The following is a 22,154-nucleotide window of genomic DNA, read 5'->3' as shown; positions in this document are numbered from 1 at the left end:
ATCGCACGGAGGCCGCGTAGGAAATTCGAATAGCAACTCCTGGCTCCACGTTCCCGGCAGAGGAACGAGGCTCCAAATTCAAATCAACGCAGCCTCACGCCAGCGGCGAGCGCGAGGGGCGGAGCCTGCTCGGCGTGAGCCGAGACGCGCTGTGTGATTGCCCCGGAGAGAGGAAGGCGCTCCAGTTCCGGGTCAGGCCCTTCTCCCGCCTCCCTCGTCTTAGCCATGGCGAGTAGCAGCGGTGCTGGGGCGGCGGCGGCGGCCGCGGCGGCGAATCTGAATGCGGTGCGGGAGACCATGGACGGTGAGTGTCCGTTGCACTCCCTTTACCTTGCCTGCCTTCCTAGAGCCAAGGCCCCCAGGCGGGGCTGAGCCTGTGGAGGACTTCAGGTCCTCTTCGTGCCCCAAACGCCATCTTCCAAGATCTTTGATAGGGACCTAACAGGGCCGCAGGGCTGATGGCCCTATCCCTTGAGAGTTGTTTCCGCCGCTGCGTAGTTTGTCGCGCGCGCTAGGCGTTGCGGCCTCCTAGTCAGCCGGTGGCGCACCTCGTCCCTCTCGCGCGAATGCTGCGACCCCTCTATCCCGCGTCCCAGCTCCGCCCTACCCGCCCGATCTCCTGCGGTGACGGCGCCACGCCCACCCCACACAGTACACCCATTCCCTCCTGCGCGCCGCGTCCCACCCGATTCCCGCGCGGGGCGCTTCGGGGGTCCCCAAGGTTGGGATCCCGGCGGGGACAGGGGACAGGTGTTTGGTCACCGCTATGCCTCCTGTTCTTCGCACTTAAGTAGGCGCCTTTAATATCCTGCGAATGAACAAGTTCCCCTTTCGTCAGAATTATCCTAGTTTCCTCTTGAAGCGGGTGACGCCAGTGCCCAAGTGCTATGGTGTCACCTGTTTTCGGCCCCGGAGGCACGTGTGTGTGAAGCCTACACAAGCGTTGCAGAACACGAAATTAGTGTCTTGCGGTTATCCTCTGTCCACCCTCTAATGTCGGTTCTGCCACTTTATGCCCCTGTGGTGAGCTTGGACTAGATACTTAAACATCATTGAGCCTGTTTAGTTTTTTTTTTTTTTTTCTATAAAATAAAACCCTACCTCCAAGAGTTGTGAATATTTAAATAAGACAACCATGTAAAAACACATCAAAGATGATCAATTATTTTTATTTCAGATGGCCTCTCTCTTGTAGTCTTCTTTCTCTCCTTTTTACTCACGTCCACCTGTATTATGAGTGTTTGATCGATGTTGTCATTTGCAGTGGGCCTAAACGTTTTCCAGGGTCTACTCACGTCAGCTTCCCTCTCTGTTAAAAGATAACCCTATGAAATTCTCACTGCTGTATCTCTCTCTCCTTCACCGTAGGCTCTTTTTTTCTTTTTTGAGACAGAGTCTTGCTGTGGTTGCTCAGGCTGGAGTGCAATGGCGCAACCTCGGTGCACTGCAACCCTCCGCCTCTCGGTTCAGGCGATTCTCCTGCTTCAGCCTCCGGAGTAGCTGGGATTACAGGTGCCTGCCACCACACCCTGCTAATTTTTTGTATTTTTAGTAGAGACGGGGTTTCCCCATGTTGGCCAGGTTGGTCTCGAACTCCTGACTTCAGGTGATCCACCCGCCTCGGCCTCCCAGAATGCTAGGATTACAGGCGTGAGCCACTATGCCCGGCCTCATTTTCTTATATAGCACCTGCAGAGGGGCTGCTGGCTTTTTCTGCACTGGTTCTGGTTTTCTTTTCAAAGAATTACACTTTTAGAGCCTTTGCATCTAATTTTTCACTTGTTCAGTATCTACCTTGCTGTTTTTTTAAGAATGTTACTCTTAATATTCAGCCTATTTTTCTATCCTTTTCGCTGTATCAACACTTAATAGTTTTATTTTGTAAGTGGATTTATGTATGAATATATGTGTGTGTGTGTGTGTGTGTATATAAATTTACTATCTTGTATATTTCCTTGGAAAAAGAAAGAGTATAAGACCTCACTTCTAGCCTATTTTCTTATGTTAGCTGTACTTAGGTTCCTTATGTATATGGCCGCAGGATCCCATTTGAATAGAAAACTCACATTTTCTCTGGTGGAACCACTGATGTACAATTGAGAACTGATGGTTTGTGTTGGCTGCATCATCAAGATCTCTTCTGAGAAAACTTGGTGTGAAATGAAGATTATATGAGAGAGTAAGAACACGAAAAAGTGAAGTAAAACAAAAAATGAAGGAGAGGGGATGTGGTGTTACACGGTATTTAAATCAACCTGTGAGATCAAAAGTGAAATTTTCAAAACTTTTTGAATACCATTTCTCCCCTCAATGGCAGCATTTGTGAACCCCCCTTTAAGTCATATGAATTGCAGAACTCTTGGCTACATTTGCATTTTGATCATGAAATGAAAGCCTTTTGTTAAAGACATGGGAGGAAGCAGGCTGACTTTCTATTAATAAATTATCTGTGCACCTCACTCTGAAAATAACTGTCTCTGCCTATTTAGAATAAGGTCTGCATGAGATCTCTGCTTTCATCCTTATATCCCTAAAATTCTACACGCTTAAAATAGTCATGCCTTTTCAACAACACCCCCCCAACCCACTGTGTATGATTGCCTCCTTTGCTTTTCAACTTTTTGATATGTTAGGTACTCTCTATTGATTGCTTTTTATACTTTAATTTTTATTTTCCTCTAAAATCATCCTGTGCATCTGAATTTTAATTTTGATAATTATTCCTTATGAGAGGCTTTATCATAGCACTATTTTTTTTTTTTTGAGACCGAGTCTGGCTGGAGTGCAGCGGCGCGATCTTGGCTCACTGCCACCTCCGCCTCCCAGGTTCAAGCTGGGGATGGGAACCAATTCGCCTGCCTCAGCCTCTGGAGTAACTGGGATTATAGGCACCCACCACCATGCTCAGCTAATTTTTGTATTTTTAGTAGAGACAGGATTTCACCATGTTGGCCAGGCTGGTCTCGAACTCCTGACCTCAGGTGATCCACCCGCCTCAGCCTCCCAAAGTGCTGGGATTATAGGCGTGAGCCACTGTGCCCGGCCTGTAGCACCACTTCATATATATATATATATATAGTAGTAAGCGCGGGTACCTGTAATCCCAGCTACTCGGGAGGCTGAGGCAGGAGAATCGCTTGAACCTGGGAAGCGAAGGTTTTCGTGAGCCGAGATTGCGCCAATGCACTGCAGCACTGCAGACTGGGTGACAGGGGTAGACTCCATCTCAAAAAAAAAAAAAAAAAAAAAGGAACACATAGAGAAAGGAGTTAAGAGAATCTATGGTATATAGATTCCATTTGACTAGCACTGCAAGGCAGTGCCAGCGAAACAGTCCATGCTACCACCATCAATCCAGTTGCACATTTGAGAAAGAAATCTAGAAGTCAGTCTTGCTTTCTCACCTCCTCTGCCTCCTGTTCTTCACTAAGCCCTTTCAATTCTTGACTCATTTCAGGTTGGCTAAAGATCTCCTGTTCATACTACTCACCAGTCTTTTATCAAAATTGTGATATAACTGGACTTTTTAAAGATTCATTTGATACTCAGCCAAAAAGTCCTTAAAATGCAAACTTGATTTTTTTATGTTCCTATTTTATATCATCCAGTAGCTTTCCACAGTTCTAAGATCTTCATTAGGACTTACCTCTTATTTTATACCCACTCACCCCGTTAATTACATTGCCTTCACAATAGCAGTTCAGGTCTGTGAATTTACCAAGTTCCCTCTAGTGTAGGAACCATCATACAAGCTGTTTTCTTTGCTCTCACCCATCACCCTTCCTCCTGCCTCTGTATTAGTCTGGTTGATTTCTACTCACTTTTGATGTCTATGTGTAATTGTCACTTCTTCAGACAAGTCTTTGCTAAACACTGTGTCCTTCCAAACTTGGTAAGATGCCCTTGTAATTTGTTTCAGAAGTATTCCACTCTTTCTTTATTTTACTTATATCTGGAATCGGTTATTTAATATCTCTGTCTCCTCCTGGACTAATATCTGTGAGGATTGGGACCATATATACCTTGTTCATAACTGTATTTGCAGCAGTAGCATAAGAGGCACAAAATACATATAGTTACAGGTTGATTGTCCCTCATCCAAAAACCTTGGGACCATGTTTTGGATTTCAGATGTTTTTTTTTTAATATTTTCACATACATAATGAGATACCTTGGGGATGGGACCCGAGTCCAAACACAGAATTCATGTATGTTTTATATATACCTTATACACATAGCCTGAAGGTAATTTTGTTTTTTTTCCCTCAGGGATGCTGAATGAACTGTATTGTGCACCTGCATTTTGACTTTGATCCATTATATGAGGTGTGGAATTTTCCACTATGGTGTTATGTCAGTACTTAATAAGTTTTGGATTTTGGAGCATTTCACATTTCAGATTTTGGGATTAGGAGCGTTCAACCTATACTGATCATATGGTAGGCACTAAAGAAATAGTTTTTGATTACAGGCAATTTGTGAAAATAGGTATCCATTTGAAAAGAAGGCTTAAAGAAGAAACTAGAAATGAGATGGACTAAGAAAACGGCATTGAGTTATATGAAGGGAGGATAAAAGGCAGAGGAGAAAAGCAAGAACAAAGGCATGAAGTCAGGAATAAGCATAGCCTTTATACGTGGGGGGGTCTACCATGAAGAGAACAAACTGGAAACTGGAGAGAGAAGGGAGAGAATCAACTGAAAAACTGTTAGAAGCATCATAGAATTCATCAAGGTGACTGGTGATTAAAAAATTTAATATGTAGTGTTCCAGTATACTGATGGTAACCACTTAGAATGTACAAGGGCTAAGTAGAATCCGTTTATGAAGACAGTCAAAAATAAAGTGAAGATTCAATATGGTAGACTGAGCACTTGCTGAAACTCTAAGCATATAAAAAATAGGAAATAGTAACAAAATATAATTATCAGGATAGACCTGTTCAAAAGCAAGAAGGGAAGTCCCCATTGATTAGGAAGAGAGAGGTTTCCCCCCAAAGAAAGGAGCAGATGGGAACCACAGCAGAGGATTGTCGGGAATAGAACCTGACAAAGCATGCTACCCTGCCTCACTGAAGTTGGGAGTCAGAAATGTGCCATTTGTCACAGCCAGAGATTGAGAAGCACCATCCATGTGATTTTTGGATCTGGACAAAAAATACTACAAGGCCTGATCTAGAGGCCCAAGGCTAGGGTACGGCTTCCTATCTTAGAATGGGCCACCAGTCCAGGACACCGAAAATAAATCTATGGAAGATGAGTTTTCAGCCAAGAATGACAAAGCACCTAAGGTAAATGAAAAACATGAGCAACTAACATGGAAAATGAAAAAGAGGGCAGGGAAAGTGGTAGTAACAGGGAACTCTTTTTTTATTGAGCCCACCATATGCCAAGCACCATTCCAAAGGACTGCAAGGCAGTGTCAGCAAAACAAATGGATACCATTCTAAGTGTATCCTTCAATTCTCACACTAATCCTTTAAAATAGGTACTCTTATTCTCACTTTCGAGAATGGTGAAATAAGGCACAGAGAGAGTAACTTGCCTACTAAATACTACAGCTAGAATTTGAACACAGGTAGTTTGGCTCTAGAGATCACACTCCTAACCACTGTCTTTTGCTGCTTGCTTATACTGCAAGAAATAGAGATAATAGAGCAATCTCAAATACAGTTTAAGAATATAGCCTTAAATAGATGAAGGCAGGAACAACAGCTGTGAAATTAGTCACTATAAATAAGCATTTAGTTATAAAACAAGTGATTATGGGGAGAAATTAGAAATCTTGAAAGCTATTGAAATAAAGTTGAAATAAATTCAGCAGATGATATGAATAACAGGCTGGATACAGCTGAAGAGCAAAGTATCAGTAAATTGGAATATCAAAACTGAAGAAATGAAAATGGGAAGAGCTGTCATCTTCCAGCCAAGATGGAGTAACAGAGATTAGATTTTTGCTTCTACTTGAAACAACCAAGAAAACTCAGGTAAAGCATACAGAACAATGGTTTTCAGGACACTGGACATCAAGCATCAGAGTACAGTGATCCCTTAGAGACAGGAAACAAGCAAAGTGAGTTCTTGGGTTGCCCCCAGCTCACTGCCTTCAGAGAGTTCCAGGCCTCAGTATAGCAGGGAGAACTGAGGCGGAACCCAGTAGACACACTGAAGTGAGTGGGAGGAGTTTAGAAGACCTGGGAGACCAAGGCAGGTAGAGTTTGAATAACAGTACCTGAGAGGGGAGAACTGCACAGAAAGAATGCTGGAGATCTGTGGAAGTGTCCCCTGTAAGTATTCAGAGGATTGATTAGCAGATGTGTGAGAAAAGTACTCAGAAAGCTGGGAGGGAACCATCTAGAAGGATTAGAGTGAACCGTGCACCATGCTTACACAGGGATGAGGATAGTGCCTGTAACTACCGGCCAGAATGGAAATTTTGTAATTCATGAGACATTGGATACAGTACTTAGAATTCTTACCTCAGTCGTAAGGGGAATAATTAGTCCTACGCTAAACAGGGCTCTGGTCCTGCCTAACAGATCTAAGAAGTAATACCCAAAAGGATCAAACCATTTCCAGATAACGGTATCTCATTATAAAGCTCAAGAATATAGAAATATAAAAATAGCCGGTACCTAAGTAAAATTCTAAGTACATGGCATCCAATCAAAGATTACCAGGTATGCAAGGCAGAACAGTATGACCCATGATGTGAAAAATTCAGTCAATTGTAACGAACACCCCCCTGATGACACAGATGTTAGAATTAGCAGACAAGGGCATCAGAACTATACTCCATATCTCCAAAAAGTTTAGTAGAGGCATGGAAGACATTTTTTTTTTAAGACTCAAATTGAACTGCTTTTTTTGTCTGTTTGTTTTATCTTTTGAGACAGAGTTTCGCTCTTGTTGCCCAGGCTGGAGTGCAATGGCGCAATCTCGGCTCACCACAACCTTTACTTCCCAGGTTCAAGCAATTCTCCTGCCTCAGTCTCCCAAGTAGCTGGGATTACAGGCATGTGCCTCCTTGCCTGGCTAATTTTGTATTTTTAGTAGAGACGGGGTTTCTCCATGTTGGTCAGGCTGGTCTCAAACTCCCGACCTCAGGTGATCTGCCTACCTTGCTCTCCCAAAGTATTGGGATTACAGGCGTGAGCCACTGCGCCTGGCTCAAATTGAACTTTTAGGGATGAAAGTGAATATCTGATATGGAAAAAATGGGAGGGATGTATCTCATGAGCATGATAAATACTATAAGAATTTTTAGAAAGACTTAGACTTAAATTAATGGGTGACTGAATATTGATAACGTGTCCATTCTTCCCAAAATAATATGTAGTTTTTATACAGTTAATCAGAATCCAGTTGCAATTTGTTTTTAGAATTGATGAAAAATTTTCAGTTCATCCAAAGAATAAAAGGGCTTATATAAATGAAAGATGACAACGGAATGTTTACCCTACTACATGCAATATAAAGTTAGAAATTAAATGGTTGCCCTTACAAAAGATAGACATGTAACAAATTTGTAAGTATATGGGAATTTACTGTGAATAAAGGTGGCATCTCAACTGGGTGGGGAAAACTTAGGTCATTCAATAAATTTTACTGGGGCAACTGGCTGATTTCTGGGAGGAAAAGTTAGATTCTATTTTCCACCCAAACTCCAGGGAGATAAATACTTATGGGGGGTATTGGGAAATAAACTTTTAAAGTGCTGGAAAAGAATACTGGTGGATATAATCTTTTCATGGGGAATAACTTTCTAAGCATAATGCCAAGGGGAAATGATAGAGGAAACAATAGATAATATGTTGACAGTTGACTTAAAATATTCTAAATACTCTCTGCGAAGCAATCACAAAACAAAATTCAGTGGAACCGGTGTACTTACAACCTGTAATGGAAGTGATTCTGAAAATCACTTTGGAAACCAAGTTTCTCTGTTTGTGCTTCTCATGTTACAAAGAGTTCTATCAACTACAATAAAATGCAGTACTATACAAATGAAGTTTAAAAAATATAAGGTTTCATTTTTATTATTAGATTCAACAACACGATTACGCTGTCAAATTGTTATAAAAGTTTCTAAACACTTTTAAAGCCTTAAATATGTACATTACCTTTTTTTGACTATTGTATGTCAATTGAGCAAATTAAATATGTATATTACTGACTGAGCAGTTCTACTTCTAGAAATTTATCCTAATGAAATAAAATTTAGTATGTGCAGATTCTTATCAATATTATTTTAATGAGAGAAACATGAGAGCAGCCTAACTTTTAAGTAACAGAGTAGTTAAGTATAGTGTTTCCATAAAATGGAATAATATATGACTAAACTGCATTTTAAAAGAATACTAAAAAATAAGCAAGTGTTCAGAATTATCCTAAGTATGGTGGATACATGTTAGATATTAAACGAGTGCTAGAATATATAGCAAGCTGTAAAAGGCAGTTATGTGAAGGGCAGGTGTAAGTTTATATTTAAGTTTCTAAAACTAAGTAAAGACAAGAAAGTATTACATGCAGATTTCCAAAACCTGGGATGCTGTGCTAATTCCTTGGTATTGTGCAGTGATATATAAATTAATGAAAGTACTATATGCATATTTTTAAATGCTGTAAACCTTTTTTTAAGTTTTTTTTTTGGTATCTTTTTTCAGTTCTGCTTGAGATTTCAAGAATTTTGAATACTGGCTTAGATATGGAAACTCTGTCTATTTGTGTACGGCTTTGTGAACAAGGAATTAACCCAGAAGCTTTATCATCGGTTATTAAGGAGCTTCGCAAGGCTACTGAAGCACTAAAGGTTGGAGATTCCTATTAGTTCATTCTAAATAAAGATGCTTTTATTTAGAAAAATGATTAATGATGAAGTTATGGGAAACATCCGGGTTAAACAAGGTTAAACTAACATCCAACACCACCAGAAGACCAGGAGCTTAATAGTGTATGTTCATATCATAAAAATTACTACTACCAGGCCAGGTGCAGTGGCTCACACCTGTAATCCCAGCACTTTGGGAGGTTGAGGTGGGCGGATCACGAGGTCAGGAGATTGAAACCATCCTGGCTAACACAGTAAAGCTCCATTCTCTACTAAAAATACAAAAAAATTAGCCGGGTGTGGTGGCGGGCACCTTTAGTCCCAGCTACTCGGGAGGCTAAGGCAGGAGAATGGCGTGAACCCGGGAGGCGGAGCTTGCAGTGAGCTGAGATGGCGACACTGCACTCCAGACTGGGTGACAGAGCGAGACTCTGTCTCAAAAAAACGAAAAATTACTGCTACCATGGACCATGTTATGTTTTCCCAGAAGTCTCTGTTTTTAGAATTGTGCTATTTGGTGAGTAAAATTGTGCCTGCTCCAGAAGAGGCATGTTCAGGTCCTAACGCCTGGTCCCAATGAATATGACCTTATTTGGAAATAATACCTTTGCAGATATAATCAAATTAAGATGAGGTCATCCTGGATTAGGGTAGATCCTAACCCAATAATTGGTGGCCTTGTAAGACAAGAGAAATTTGGACACAAATAGCCAAGGAAAGTTAAGGATTTTCTGTGGCCACAAGAAGCTAGAAAGAGGCAAGGAAGGATATTCCCCTAGAGCTGTCAGAGAGCATGACCCAGCTAATGCTTTGGTTAAATATGTATAATATGTATGGATTTCTGGCCTTCAAACTGTAAATAAATTTTTGTTGTTTTAACCCACCTAATATGTGGTTACTTTATTATGGCAGTCCCAGAAATCTGATACAGATTTTCGTACTGGGAAGTGGAGTGTTGCTGTAACAAATACTTAAAAGTGAGGATGTGGCTTTGGAATTGGGAATTGGATAGAGACTGGAAAGTTTTAAGGTGCTTGATAGAAAAATACTAGATTTCCTTGAAGAGGAACTGTTTGTAGAACTGTGAATGTTGAGGCAATTCTGGTGAGGGCTCAGAAAGAAGAGAAGAGAACTGTAGAGAAAGCTTCAGGGTTTTTTTGAGACTAACGTTAGGATCAGAATGTTGCTAGAAATATAAATGTTAAAAGCACTTTTAGTGAAGACCCAGATGGAAATGGGGAACATTTATTGGACACTAAAAGAAAGGTGGTCTTTGTTAGAAAGTGACAGAATGGGCCAGGCACAGTGGCTTATGCCTGTAATCCCAACACTATGGGACGCCAAGGTGGGTGGATCACCTGATGTCAGGAGTTCAAAACCAGCCTGACCAACATAATGAAACTCCATCTCTACTAAAAATACAAAATTAGCCAGGCGTGGTGGCACATGCCTGTAATCCCAGCTACTTGGGTGGCTGAGGCAGGAGAATCGCTTGAACCCAGGAGGCAGAGGTTGCAGTGAGCCAAGATTGCGATATTGTACTCCAGCCTGGGCAACAAGAGCAAAACTCCATCTCAAAAAAAAAAAAAAAAGAAAGTGACAAGTTGTGGCTGAATTATGTTCTACTGTTGGAAGGAGAATAGAATATGTAAGCAATGAACTTGGATATTTCATTGAGGAAATTTCCAAGCAAATTGTGGAAGGTGTAGCCTGATTTCTTTTTGCTGCTTAATAATGTGACACAAATGAGCAATTGAGTAAGGACCTGCCAAGAGAAAAGGAACTAGCATTTGAGAATTTAGAAAATTCTCAGCCTCTCTGAATAACATGTTCTGGAGACAGGGCTAAGAGTGTGGCTAGACTTTTGTGAAGACATTAGGTATGTGATAGAGCCAGTCAACCATCTCAGCACAAACACTGCCAGCTTGGACAGGATGAAGTGAAAGAAGGCTGTCAGATTACTGGGATTCTTTAGACAGGAAACTGGCTGATAGAGCTGCTCAGCTGAGGGCCCACGTGTTATCCTTCAAGAAAAGGAAAAAGTGACTCCAAGAGTGCCTCAGAGACCAGGGGACTGCTGCTGCCACCAGGCTCCCAGAGGGCCACCTTTTTTCAAATTCAAATTAACCACCTTTTAATTGCTCAGATTGGCAACTAAAAACATGTCCTATTCTCTCTTCCACAGACTTTCTGATTTAAAAGCTTGTGATTTTATTTCCCTTTTTATATAGCACTAACTCACTTTGAATACTGAAACTTTAAGTTAGTTCATCTTAAAACTTGTCCAAAACATGGGCTCACAGAGACGGTCAATGGGGGGAAAAACAAACAAACAAATAAAACTTTCTGATACCTGATACAAAGTGACTTCTCTTTTTTCTTACCTTTAAGAAAACAACTATTTAAAACATGCAATTTACATATCTTTCAGATTATTTTCCAACGAGCTCTTATTCTTTAGGTTTGTTTTTCTGCTTTTAAAAATCTCTTGATTATTAAATCTAACTGAAAAGGGTAAACCACATTCGTAGAGGTAAAATGTATCATAAAGAGAATATCCATGCAACCATCACTGCCAGCACCAGATAATCTCCGTTCTGCCCCCTCCCCAGTCACTAACCCCTCCCTCTTGCTCTCCCCTCCAGTAACTACTATCCTCACTTTTATGGTAGACTCTGTATTAGTCCATTCTTGAATTGATATAAAGAAATACCTGCCGGGCATGGTAGCTCAAGCCAGTAATCCCAGTACTTTGGGAGGCTGAGGTGGGCAGAGCACTTGAAGTCAGGAGTTCAAGACCAGCGTGGCCAACATAGTGAAACCCATCTCTACTAAAAATACAAAAATTAGCCAGGCATTATGGCAGGCACCTGTAATCCCAGCTGCTTGGGAGGCTGAGGCAAGAGAATCACTTGAACCCAAGAGGTGGAGGTGGCAGTGAGCCAAGATTCACACCACTGTATTCCAGCCTGGGTGACAGAGGAAGACTTCCTCTTAAAAAAAAACAAAAACAAAAAACCCTGAGACCAGATAATTTGTAAAGAAAAGAGGTTTAATTGGCTCATAGTTCTGCAGGCTGTATAGAAAGCATAGTGGCATCTGCTTCTGGGGAGGTTTCAGGAAGGTTACAATCATTATGGAAAGCAAAGGGGGAGAAGGCACGTCACATGGCAAAAGCAGGAGCAAGAGAGGGAGAGAGTGAGGTGCCACACAGTTTTATGTAACCATAGCTTTTAAGAATTCACTCACTTTAGTGAGTACAGCACCAAGAGGATGGTGCTAAACCATTCATGACGGATCTGCCCCCATGATTCAGTCAACTCCCACCAGGCCCCACCTCCAACATTGGAGATTACATTTCAAGGTGAAATTTGGGTGGGGATGCACATCCAAACTATCATTCCCTTGCTGGCCCTTCCCAGATCTCGTGTGTTCTTCTCACATTGCAACATACAATCATGCCTTCCTAACAGTCCCCCAAAGTCTTAACTCATTTCAGCAATAACTCAAAAGTCCAAAGTTCTGAGACAAGGCAGGTCCCTTACACCTATGAGCGTGTAAAATCTAAAACAAGTTGTTTACTTCCAAGACACAATGGGATTATAGACATTGGGTAAACATTCCCATCCCAAAAGGGGTAAATCAGCGAAATGAAAGAGGCTACAGGCCCCAAACAAGTTCCAAACCCAGCAGGGTAGTCATTAAATCTTAAAGCTCCAAAACAATCTCCTTTGACTCTGTGTCCCACATGCAGGACACACTGGTGGGAGGGGTATGCTCCCAAGGCCTTGAGCAGCTCTGCCCCTGTGGCTTTACAGGGTTAAACCCCCATGGCTGCTCTCATGGGCTGGCATTGTTGAGTGTCTGCAGCTTTTCAAGGCTCAGGGTACAAGCTGTCAGTGGATCTACCATTCTGGGGTTGGAGAACGGTGGCCCTCTTCTCACAGCTCCATTAGGCAGTGCCCCAGTGAGGACTTTGTGTGGGGGCTCCAACCCCATATTTCCCCTCTGCACTACCCTAGTAGAGGTTCTCCATGAGGGCTCCACCCCTGAAGCAGGCTTCTGCCTAGATACCCAGGCTTTTCCATATATCCTCTGAAATCTAGGTGGAGGCTGCCAAGCCTCAGCCTTTGTACTCTGTGCACCCACAGGCTTGACACCACATGAAAGTCACCAAGGCTTGGTGTCCCAAGCTATACCTGGGCCACTTTGAGTCATGGCTGGAGCCAGAGTGGCTGGGATGCAAGGAGCAATGTCCCAAGGCTGTGGAGGGCTTCAGAGCCCTGAGCCTGGCCCATAAAACCATTCTATCCTAGGCATCAGGGCCTGTAATGGGAAGGGCTGCCTCTTAGATCTCTGAAATGTTGTCTAGGCCTTTTACCCATTGTCTTGGCTATCAGCACTTGCCTCCTATTTAGATTTGGAAATTTCTCTAGCAAGGGGTTGCTTTGCAGCCCCCTTGCATTCTCCTGAAAATGGGCGTTTCTTTTCTACCACATGGACAGGTTGCACATTTTCTAAACTTTTATGCTCTGCCTCCCCTTCAAGTATAAGTTCCAGCCTTAGGTTATTTCTTTGCTCATGCATCTGAGCATATGCTGTTAGAAGGAGCCATGCAACATGTTGAACACTTTACTGCTTAGAAATTTCTTCCACCAGATACCCTAAATCACTCTCAAGTCCAAACTTCCACAGTTCCCTAGGACATGGACACAGTGCAGCCAAGTTATTTGCTAAAGCATAACATGCATGATCTTTGCTCCAGGTCCTGATCCTAGGCTTGGAGCCTGTCATGGGAAGGGCCACGTCTTAGATCTCTGAAATGCTGTCTAGGCCTTTTACCCATTATCTTGGCTATCAGCACTTCTCTCCTATTTAGATAAGGAAGTTTCTTTTTTAACTCAAACCTATGGCTTTCATATGGCAGAAAGAAAAATAACTGAATAACAAGAATAGCTAATATTTATATGAATACTTTTTTCATGCCAGACCGTATGTTCTACAGGCTTTACTGGCATTATTTCCTCTATCATTATAACAGTGATAACTACTACAGTTTGAGCATTCCAAATCTGAAAATCCAACATGTTCCAAAATCTGAAATACTTTTGAGTACCAACATGACACTCAAAGGAAATCCTCATTGGAACATTTCAGATTTTCTAATTAGGGATGTTCAGTCAGCAAGTACAGTCAGTCCTCTGTATTTGTGGGTTCTGCATCCATGGATTCAACCAGCTGTGGATCAAAAATATTTGGGGAACAGGGGGAAGGATGGTTGTGTCTGTACTAAAAATGTACAGACTTTTTTTCTTCTGATGATTCCCTAAACAATACAGGATAACAACTATTTACATAGCGTTTACATTGTGTTAGGTACCACAACGAATCCAGAGATGATGTAAAGTATATGGGAGGATACGTGTAGGTTATATGCAAATACTGTACCCTTTTATATAAGGCATTTGAGCATCTGTGGACTTCAGTATCTGTGAGGTGGGGGAGATAGGGAGTCCTGGAACTAACAATTCACCATGGATACCAAGGGACAACGTTAATACAAATTTTCCAAAATTTTAGGACATCTGAAATCAGAAACAGTTCTGGTCCCAAGCATTTCTGACAAGGGATACTTATCCTATGCTACTATTAGTAGTTTACTGCTAAGGAAACTAAAGCTTATGGTGACTAATTTACTTACCTCAAGAACTTTACAGCTAGTGATTGACCTGAGATTTGAACTTGGGCTCTCTCACTTCAGAGTTGTTTACTTAACTACTAAGTTTTCTCCTCCAGTAAAATCTCAAGAATACCTGAGCCAGCAGTTTAGGAAAAGATGAAGTCGTTATTAGAAACAAGAGTCCTTGGGCTTTAGCATGGGCACATTCCCTGACTTAATATTATCTAATAACTCTTTTAATAAAAATAAAAAAGAGTATTATAGTATTTTATCAGTGTATTTCCGAAATTTTTGAGGGAAAGATTTATTTAGTACACATCTGCCACAACTGCAAGAGTTTTTGTTTTACTGTGCTTGAATTTGAAAGGGAATTAACATAATGGGAAGATATTTTTGTTTTGTACTACAGTTTGAGTGCATATAAGAGAACCAGAGTCAAATAAACCTAGCTGAGGCAGGTGACTGACAAGTGCTTTGGCATAGCATTTTCTTAGGCAAAACATAAGCTACGATATTAGGATAGGCAGTTCAGAAATGCCAATTTAACATAGCTTTTTCAGCTTTTAGCATACGAGTTATTCTGCATCCAGTGGGTCATAGTGAGATGTGGGAGGTAAAATCAGTAATTAAGATACACAGCATCAGAAAGTGTTTACTATTTGAATGGAAAATCTGTCTCTCACATACACGAAGCCTCTTAAAATGCATTTCTCCTATGATCTAGAAACAGTATACCAGCATCTCATTAAAACTAGGGTGTTTCAGCTAGGTGTGCTGGCTCACGCCTGTAATACCAGCATTTTGGGAGTCCAAAGCAGAAGGATCACTTCAGGCCAGGAGTTTAAGACTGCCTTGGGCAACATAGCGAGACCCCATCTCTACAAAATGTTTATTTTAATTAGCTAGGTATGGTGGTACACACCTGTAGTTCTGGTTATTCAGGAGGATGGCCTGAGCTCAGGCATTTGAGGCTGCAGTAAGCTGTGATTGTGCTACTGCACTCCAGCTTGGGCAACAGAGTGAAAACAACAACAGCAACAACTAGAGAGTTTCTAGCAAACAAGCGTTTATTAGAACTTGTTTTTTTGAAGTAATTTACATAATCTGTATAATTTTTATGAAAGTAATGCATCCTTATACTTTTAAGATATTTAATTCAGAAAATACAAAAAATAAAAAAAAAATCACTCAAGATTACCAAAGAGATAACCTGTAATAATGTTTGGTGAACATCATTCCAGATAGTATCATGGTATTTTAAAAATAAAAGTGTTAGACTTGATTTCAGTGAATTGAAAAAGAATAACTCATCAGTTTGCCTCTCCCTAGATTATAAAGTCTCGTTCTCTGTTGTTGCCATTTGGGGCAGAGTTGGGGAGCTGGTGGGTTTAGAGATACACTGAGCCACATCTGCCTTTCCTTGACCACCCTTTTGGCTTTACAAGCATAAGGTTCTTCTTGCCTTGTGTGGTTGCTGCTCATGAATTTTTTTCTCTCTCATTTTTTTTTTGTTAATTTCTTTCAGTTTTAAAATTAAGGTAAAGAGAAATTGTTCCTGCTGTGTTCTATCTTTATCTAGAATTCCTGGTATTTAGAATTTAACTGTATGGTATTTATTGTCTCTTTTTTGGAATATGTAGAATAACAAATCAAGCGTATCTTGAAATGTTGCAAAAAACTGTTGGTCTGAGACATTACTTTTTTCTTTTGCTCTTTGGTTGGCTATTTAGAAAATAGTAACTATTTTTTGTGAATTTTTTTGCTTTTTACTTTCACAGATTTGTATATTGATGTGGTCTAAGTCATTTATAGTAAAAGTAGCTAGCTATGTATCTCCCTAATTACATAAGTTACTCAACAGCAATAAATAGGCCACCTTATATGCATCTCCCACAGCATAAATAGGACTGTTAATTAAGTGCATTTTATTAGTGATTCTTTATTGACATTGAATTTTTATATTATCTCCTTAGTTCTAGGATTTATGTGTAAGCAGTCATCTACAGATTGTAATTTGAGAAGTTCTGAGCAAAACCTACTTTCCTGTATCTTCTATTTTAGTACCCCAGTGTCTTAAGTTATACCATTATGGTGGAGTCCTGTGGACTAAGCCTTGCTCTTTCTCTTACAGATGTCCTGTACTGTTACTAATACTTTAGTGTAAATCTGCGATATGTCCCTGTGTAGGTAGGTCTTATAAAAAGGAGTTAGAAAGGTAAATGAATTAAAATACTAATACGTATTTCTAAAATTAAACTTATTTAAAATTATATCTTTTTATATTGACATTAAGAAATTTGTTAGGTAGGATAATAGTATGGTGATTTGTTTAAGTCTCTAGAAATAACGTATCAAAGCATTTATTGATGATATGGTATCTTGGAATTTCTTCAGAATCACCTGGGAAAGAATAGTAGTTAGGGATGTAGATGAGACAGGATTAGATAGGATGTTCATTATTCATCTTTTGCTCTTGTTCCCTCTGCCTTGTAGCATGAAAGGTCTTTTTCATTCTTAATCCCTATTACTAGAATAAAACACACAGAAACAGACAAACTAATGAAGTCTGTGGGAACAGGTCTGCCATAGGTTAATGTTTCAAGTAGCAGTATGTTTTTTGTGCTCTTAACTATTATTTTAGGTGATATAACTATTTTCCACTGTTAGCCTGTGGACTGTTAACTGTACATTCAAAAGGTAGTCCTGATGTATAGCAAAACATGAAAAGCACTGCATTACTGTGATAAAAGTGGTTCTGTTTTATGGGGAATAGTTGTTTGTTAATGACAGTGCAGTATTGACAAATTTATCTTCATGATGCCTCTTTTTCCAGGGTTTTATTGTAGTGAATCTTACTTTCTTGTTCTAGGCTGCTGAAAATATGACAAGCTGACTTTCTGGAGAAATTCTGATGAGATATGTCAAGCTCTGCAAGAGGATTTGAAGATTGCATTGTAGTTGAGAATGTACAATGAAATTACTGCATGCAGCAGTGTAGAAAAATTTTCCTTTTTAAAAGAATTATAAAACCATAGCTTTATAAATCAGTGGAAAGTGGCTTACAGAGAGAACTATCAGATGTGTTTACATCACATCTTATTCACTTTTTTTAACAGCTCTAATGCTTTGGCATTGCTATATTCATATTTATGTGTTCCTTATTTATATCTCTGATAGCTTTAATTTTCTAAGCAGTCTGTCTATCAGATGTGCACATCTGCTGTGCCAGGTTGAAGTATAGTGGAACCCGTCAGTAGTAATGTGTAGTAGTTATGACTTGTTGACATTTCCATTATAAACTTTAATTTTGAATTGTTTATGCATTATAACTGTGGATTTATATTGTATTGGGCTGAAAGTTGACAGGATTTCAGCCACCATTTGTGAATTTTGATTTAGATTCATTATGTATGTCAGAATCTTGTTTTTTGAAATAAGAGCATGGAAAACATTTCTTGTAATCTGCTCTTGCACAAAGAATATTTAGTTTTTTAAACAGTTTGTTGGGCAGCTAATAGGGTGAACCAGGTCATTTTTGTATTGAGTAAAAAATCAAACTTTGAGAAACTTGGATTTTAAAAGTAATGACAATGCTTAGGTTAGTATTATTTGTAATTTGAATCATTTACATCTAATAAGAATGTTAGTTGAGAATGTTTTCTTAAAGTTTTATATCCTATAAATAGAGACAAAAAAAAATTTGTAAAATCAAACAGCAAACATGCAAAATTCCTATTTACTTTTATTACATAAAAGTAATTTTAGTGCTTACCTAATAAATCTTGAATGGTTATTTAATAAGTTATTAGATGGGTGATGTGTTTCAAAAGATACTTGCTATTTTTTGAAGAAATAAGCATTTCCAGTCATTAAACAAAACTAAACAATCTTATTAGATGGGTGATGTGTTTCAAAAGATACTTGCTATGTTTTGAAGAAATAAGGATTTCCAGTCATTAAACAAAACTAAACAATCAAATGTTCTATATTAGGAATCTTAAGTATGGCTTTTTTTTAAAAAACCTTCTTAACGTCTTGATATCAAGGATTATAAGTATGGCTTTTCAGAATTGTTTTGTTTGTCATTATTTTTGCCTTTAAAATTTTAACTCATCAAAGTGAAGATTCAAAAATAAATTTTAGAAAATGTAGAATAGTATTGATTCTGTTCCTGTCATAGAATCTCAGGGCAGTTTTTTTTGCAAAACTAATACGGATTTCATCTGATTTTATTATTTCTTAAATTTTAGATTTTATTGGGTACCATTTATATGATTGTACAAGCATTCACTCTTCAGTAGCATACTTTGTTTTTCAGACAAGCTGAAGCGGTTTTATTAAGATTTACTAATATTTAAATAGCAACCTTCTCTGCTTTTTTTTTTTTTTTTTTAATTTTGACCATTTTGACTTTTTAAATGCCTGGCATCTTTACCAAGTAAACTGGAAGATTTGTTACTGGTAGAACAGGTTGAGGAGACAGTAGGAATTTGTAAAAAGTCATCTGATTGATAATAAACACTACAAATACTATGTGTTATTTATAAAATCATAAAGAACACTTTTGTCAAACTCCAAAATCTGTATATACTTCCAGGCCATAAGAGTTGATAGTATTATTTATGACTTTGTAGATTAAGTTATTTATGTATGAAACAAAGCAGGAAAATATATTGAGAAGGGATCGTGTTTACAGAGGACTTCTTTAATGTGTCACATTTTTAAGATGTAAACATTTTTAATGCATACTTAAGTAATATTTAAGAAACTAAACAAAATAATGATACGATTGCAGTGTTGTGCTTGTTGTCAGTGACAGAAATAAAACCGTTTTGGTGGTACTGGCCTGTACTTTTGTTTTAATACAGGCTTTTGTTAATTCAACTTGTGTTTCTATAGGGCAAAAGATACAGAACATAGAATTTACCATTTTAAGCTTTTTTTTTTTTTTGAGATGGAGTCTCACTCTGTCACCCAGGCTGGAGTGCATTGGCATGATCTTGGCTCACTGCAGCCTCTGCCTCCTGGGTTCAAATGATTCTCCTGCCTCAGCCTCCCGAGTAGCTGGGATTACAGGCACCTGCCACCATACCTGGCTAATTTTTTGTATTTTTAGTAGAGGCGGGGTTTCACCATGTTGGCCAGGCTGGTCTCAAACTCCTGACCTCAGGTGATCTGCCTGCCTCAGCCTCCCAAAGTGCTGGGATTATAGGGATGAGCTACAATGCCCTGCCCTTTTTAACCATTTTTAAGTTTCATAGTTCAGTGACATTCAGAATATTCTTACTGTATTGTAACTATCACTATTGTCCATCTCTTGAACTTCCTTATTATCCCAAACTGAAACTCTGTACCTGTTTAGCAATAACTCCCCATTGCTTCCTCCTCCCAGCCCCTGGTAAACAGTTTCCTACTTTTTTGTCAATGAATTTGACTATTCTGGATACCTCATATAAGTGGAATCATATTTGTCCTTTTGTTTTCATCTTATTTTACGCAGCATGTCTTCAAGATCTATCCATGTTATAACATGTATCCAGATTTCCTCTTTAAGGATGAATATGTCTCTCATATGTATACATGGGAGACAGGTATTATTTTATATATATGGTGGACATTTGGGTTGTTTCTACCTTTTGTCTATTCTGAAAAGGCTATTCACAATAGCCACAATGTTATGGGCATTGGTATAGAAATAACTGTTCAGGTCCTTGTCAGTTCTTTGGAGTGTATACCCAGAAGTGGAATTGGCAGCTTTTAAACATTTTTTTAAAAGTTTGACTTTAATTCTATAGGCATTAGAGAAAGAAGGGGACATGGTCAAGCTTTTTTTGAGAGTTGCTTTGCTAGTGACATGTAGGCTTGATTTGAGCAGGGAGGGGTTAGAAGCAGAGACTAGTTAGAACACTATGACAGTAACCCAGGCCTCAGTGCTCACATCTGGGTAGGTTCAAGAGACATTACAAAAAAATAAAAAACATGAGACTTAATGGCAGGTTATGGGGAAAATAGAAAAGAAAATAAGGTGACTGAGTTTCTAAGCCTGGGTAACAAAGATATTATCAGCAAATGGAAATCTAGAAGGGAGTATAATTTTCCAGGAAAAAATGATTTTTATTTAAAGAATATTGTGTTTAACATACATACTAAATCTTAAACCTTGCCAATCTTCCAAAGACCATTGCCCATCTCCATTTTTTTTTGTCCTACAGCATTACCACTCTCTAACATAGTATACAATTTACTTAGTTATATCTATTAATATAAACAAATACACCTGTACCTGAAAGTCCCACAGGGGCGGGGATATTTCTGTGTTTCCATCAGTGTATCTTGAACAGTGCCTAGCACGTAATAAATGCTCAATAAATACATGTTGGCTGAATGAATGGATAGACTGGGCATCCAGGAAACAATATGTACCATGCAGTTGAAAATAACTAACATTGAGAACTTGCTGCATGCAAGGCACTGGTTTTGGTGCTTTTAATAGATCAAATTGTTTAACCTTTAGGCTTACAGCAACCACAAGAGATAGATAGCATCATCCTATTATAGGTCAGGAAGCTGAGGCACAAAGTGGTATAGAACTTAAATCTCAGAAGTGGTAGAGCCAGGATTTGAACCCTGGTAAATTGAGTCTGGAGCCCACACACCTTAGTGCCTGTTACTATACATCATCTCATGGGATGAAGAGGCACAACTGGAGAAGGAGATGAAGGAGATTGAAAATCAGATGGCCAAAGTGGTAGTTGAAGCTCTGGATGTAGATGCTGAGAATTTAATAGAAGACTAGTGACAGATGCTTCTCTTTCCCAGGGTTGTCCCATTCTTAGGGAATATACCATTGATGATGGTAGGCTGGTGAAGTTTTGTAGCATCTCAGCAGATCTATATTACTGCTTTTTAATTACAACAATGTAAATAACAGGTTAAAGTCATTCCCTTTCCAGAGGTGCTATACTTGAGAAACCCAGTTCTAACAACAGAAAGATCTCTCTTTTATGAAATTCACTGTTGGGCTCATATATACCAGACTGTAGAATTATAAATGTTGTAAAAAAGATGGTGCATGTGGTGCTCGCTTCAGCAGCACATATACTAAAATTGGAACGATACAGAGAAGATTAGCATGGCCCCCGCACAAGGATGACATGCAAATTTGTGAAGCGTTCCATATTTTTAATTGCTTCAAAGAGAATAAAATACCTAGGAATCCAACTTACAAGGGATGTGAAGGACCTCTTCAAGGAGAACTACAAACCACTGCTCAACGAAATAAAAGAGGACACAAAGAAATGGAAGAACATTCCATGCTCAGGGATAGGAAGAATCAATATCGTGAAAATGGCCATACTGCCCAAGGTAATTTATAGATTCAATGCCATCCCCATCAAGCTACCAATGACTTTCTTCACAGAATTGGAAAAAACTATCTTAAAGTTCATATGGAACCAAAAAAGAGCCCACATTGCCAAGACAATCCTAAGCCAAAAGAACAAAGCTGGAGGCATCATGCTACCTGACTTCAAACTATACTACAAGGCTACAGTAACCAAAACAGCATGGTACTGGTACCAAAACAGAGATATAGACCAATGGAACAGAACAGAGCCCTCAGAAATAATACCACACATCTACAACC

General features: G+C 39.4%; 1 protein-coding gene and 1 non-coding gene across 2 annotated transcripts; both read left to right on the top strand.

The window, feature by feature from the left end:
• The first annotated feature begins 28 nt into the window (after positions 1-28).
• Positions 29-19,360, top strand: MZT1 (mitotic spindle organizing protein 1). The gene is made up of 3 exons (XM_003257438.4): positions 29-304; positions 8,666-8,811; positions 17,379-19,360. The coding sequence occupies exons 1-3, from the start codon at positions 226-228 to the stop codon at positions 17,400-17,402; spliced, it is 249 nt and encodes an 82-aa protein (XP_003257486.1). The 5' UTR covers positions 29-225; the 3' UTR covers positions 17,403-19,360.
• A 2,226-nt stretch (positions 19,361-21,586) lies between these two features.
• Positions 21,587-21,693, top strand: LOC115835239. The gene has a single exon (XR_004030232.1). It is a non-coding gene; the product is annotated as a U6 spliceosomal RNA (small nuclear RNA).
• Positions 21,694-22,154: the final 461 nt, after the last annotated feature.

This window comes from Nomascus leucogenys, chromosome 5, assembly GCF_006542625.1.
Source record: "Nomascus leucogenys isolate Asia chromosome 5, Asia_NLE_v1, whole genome shotgun sequence".
NCBI lineage: Eukaryota > Metazoa > Chordata > Mammalia > Primates > Hylobatidae > Nomascus > Nomascus leucogenys.
The sequence above is the reverse complement of the archived record's forward strand: the minus strand, read 5'-3'. Positions and strand labels throughout refer to the sequence as shown.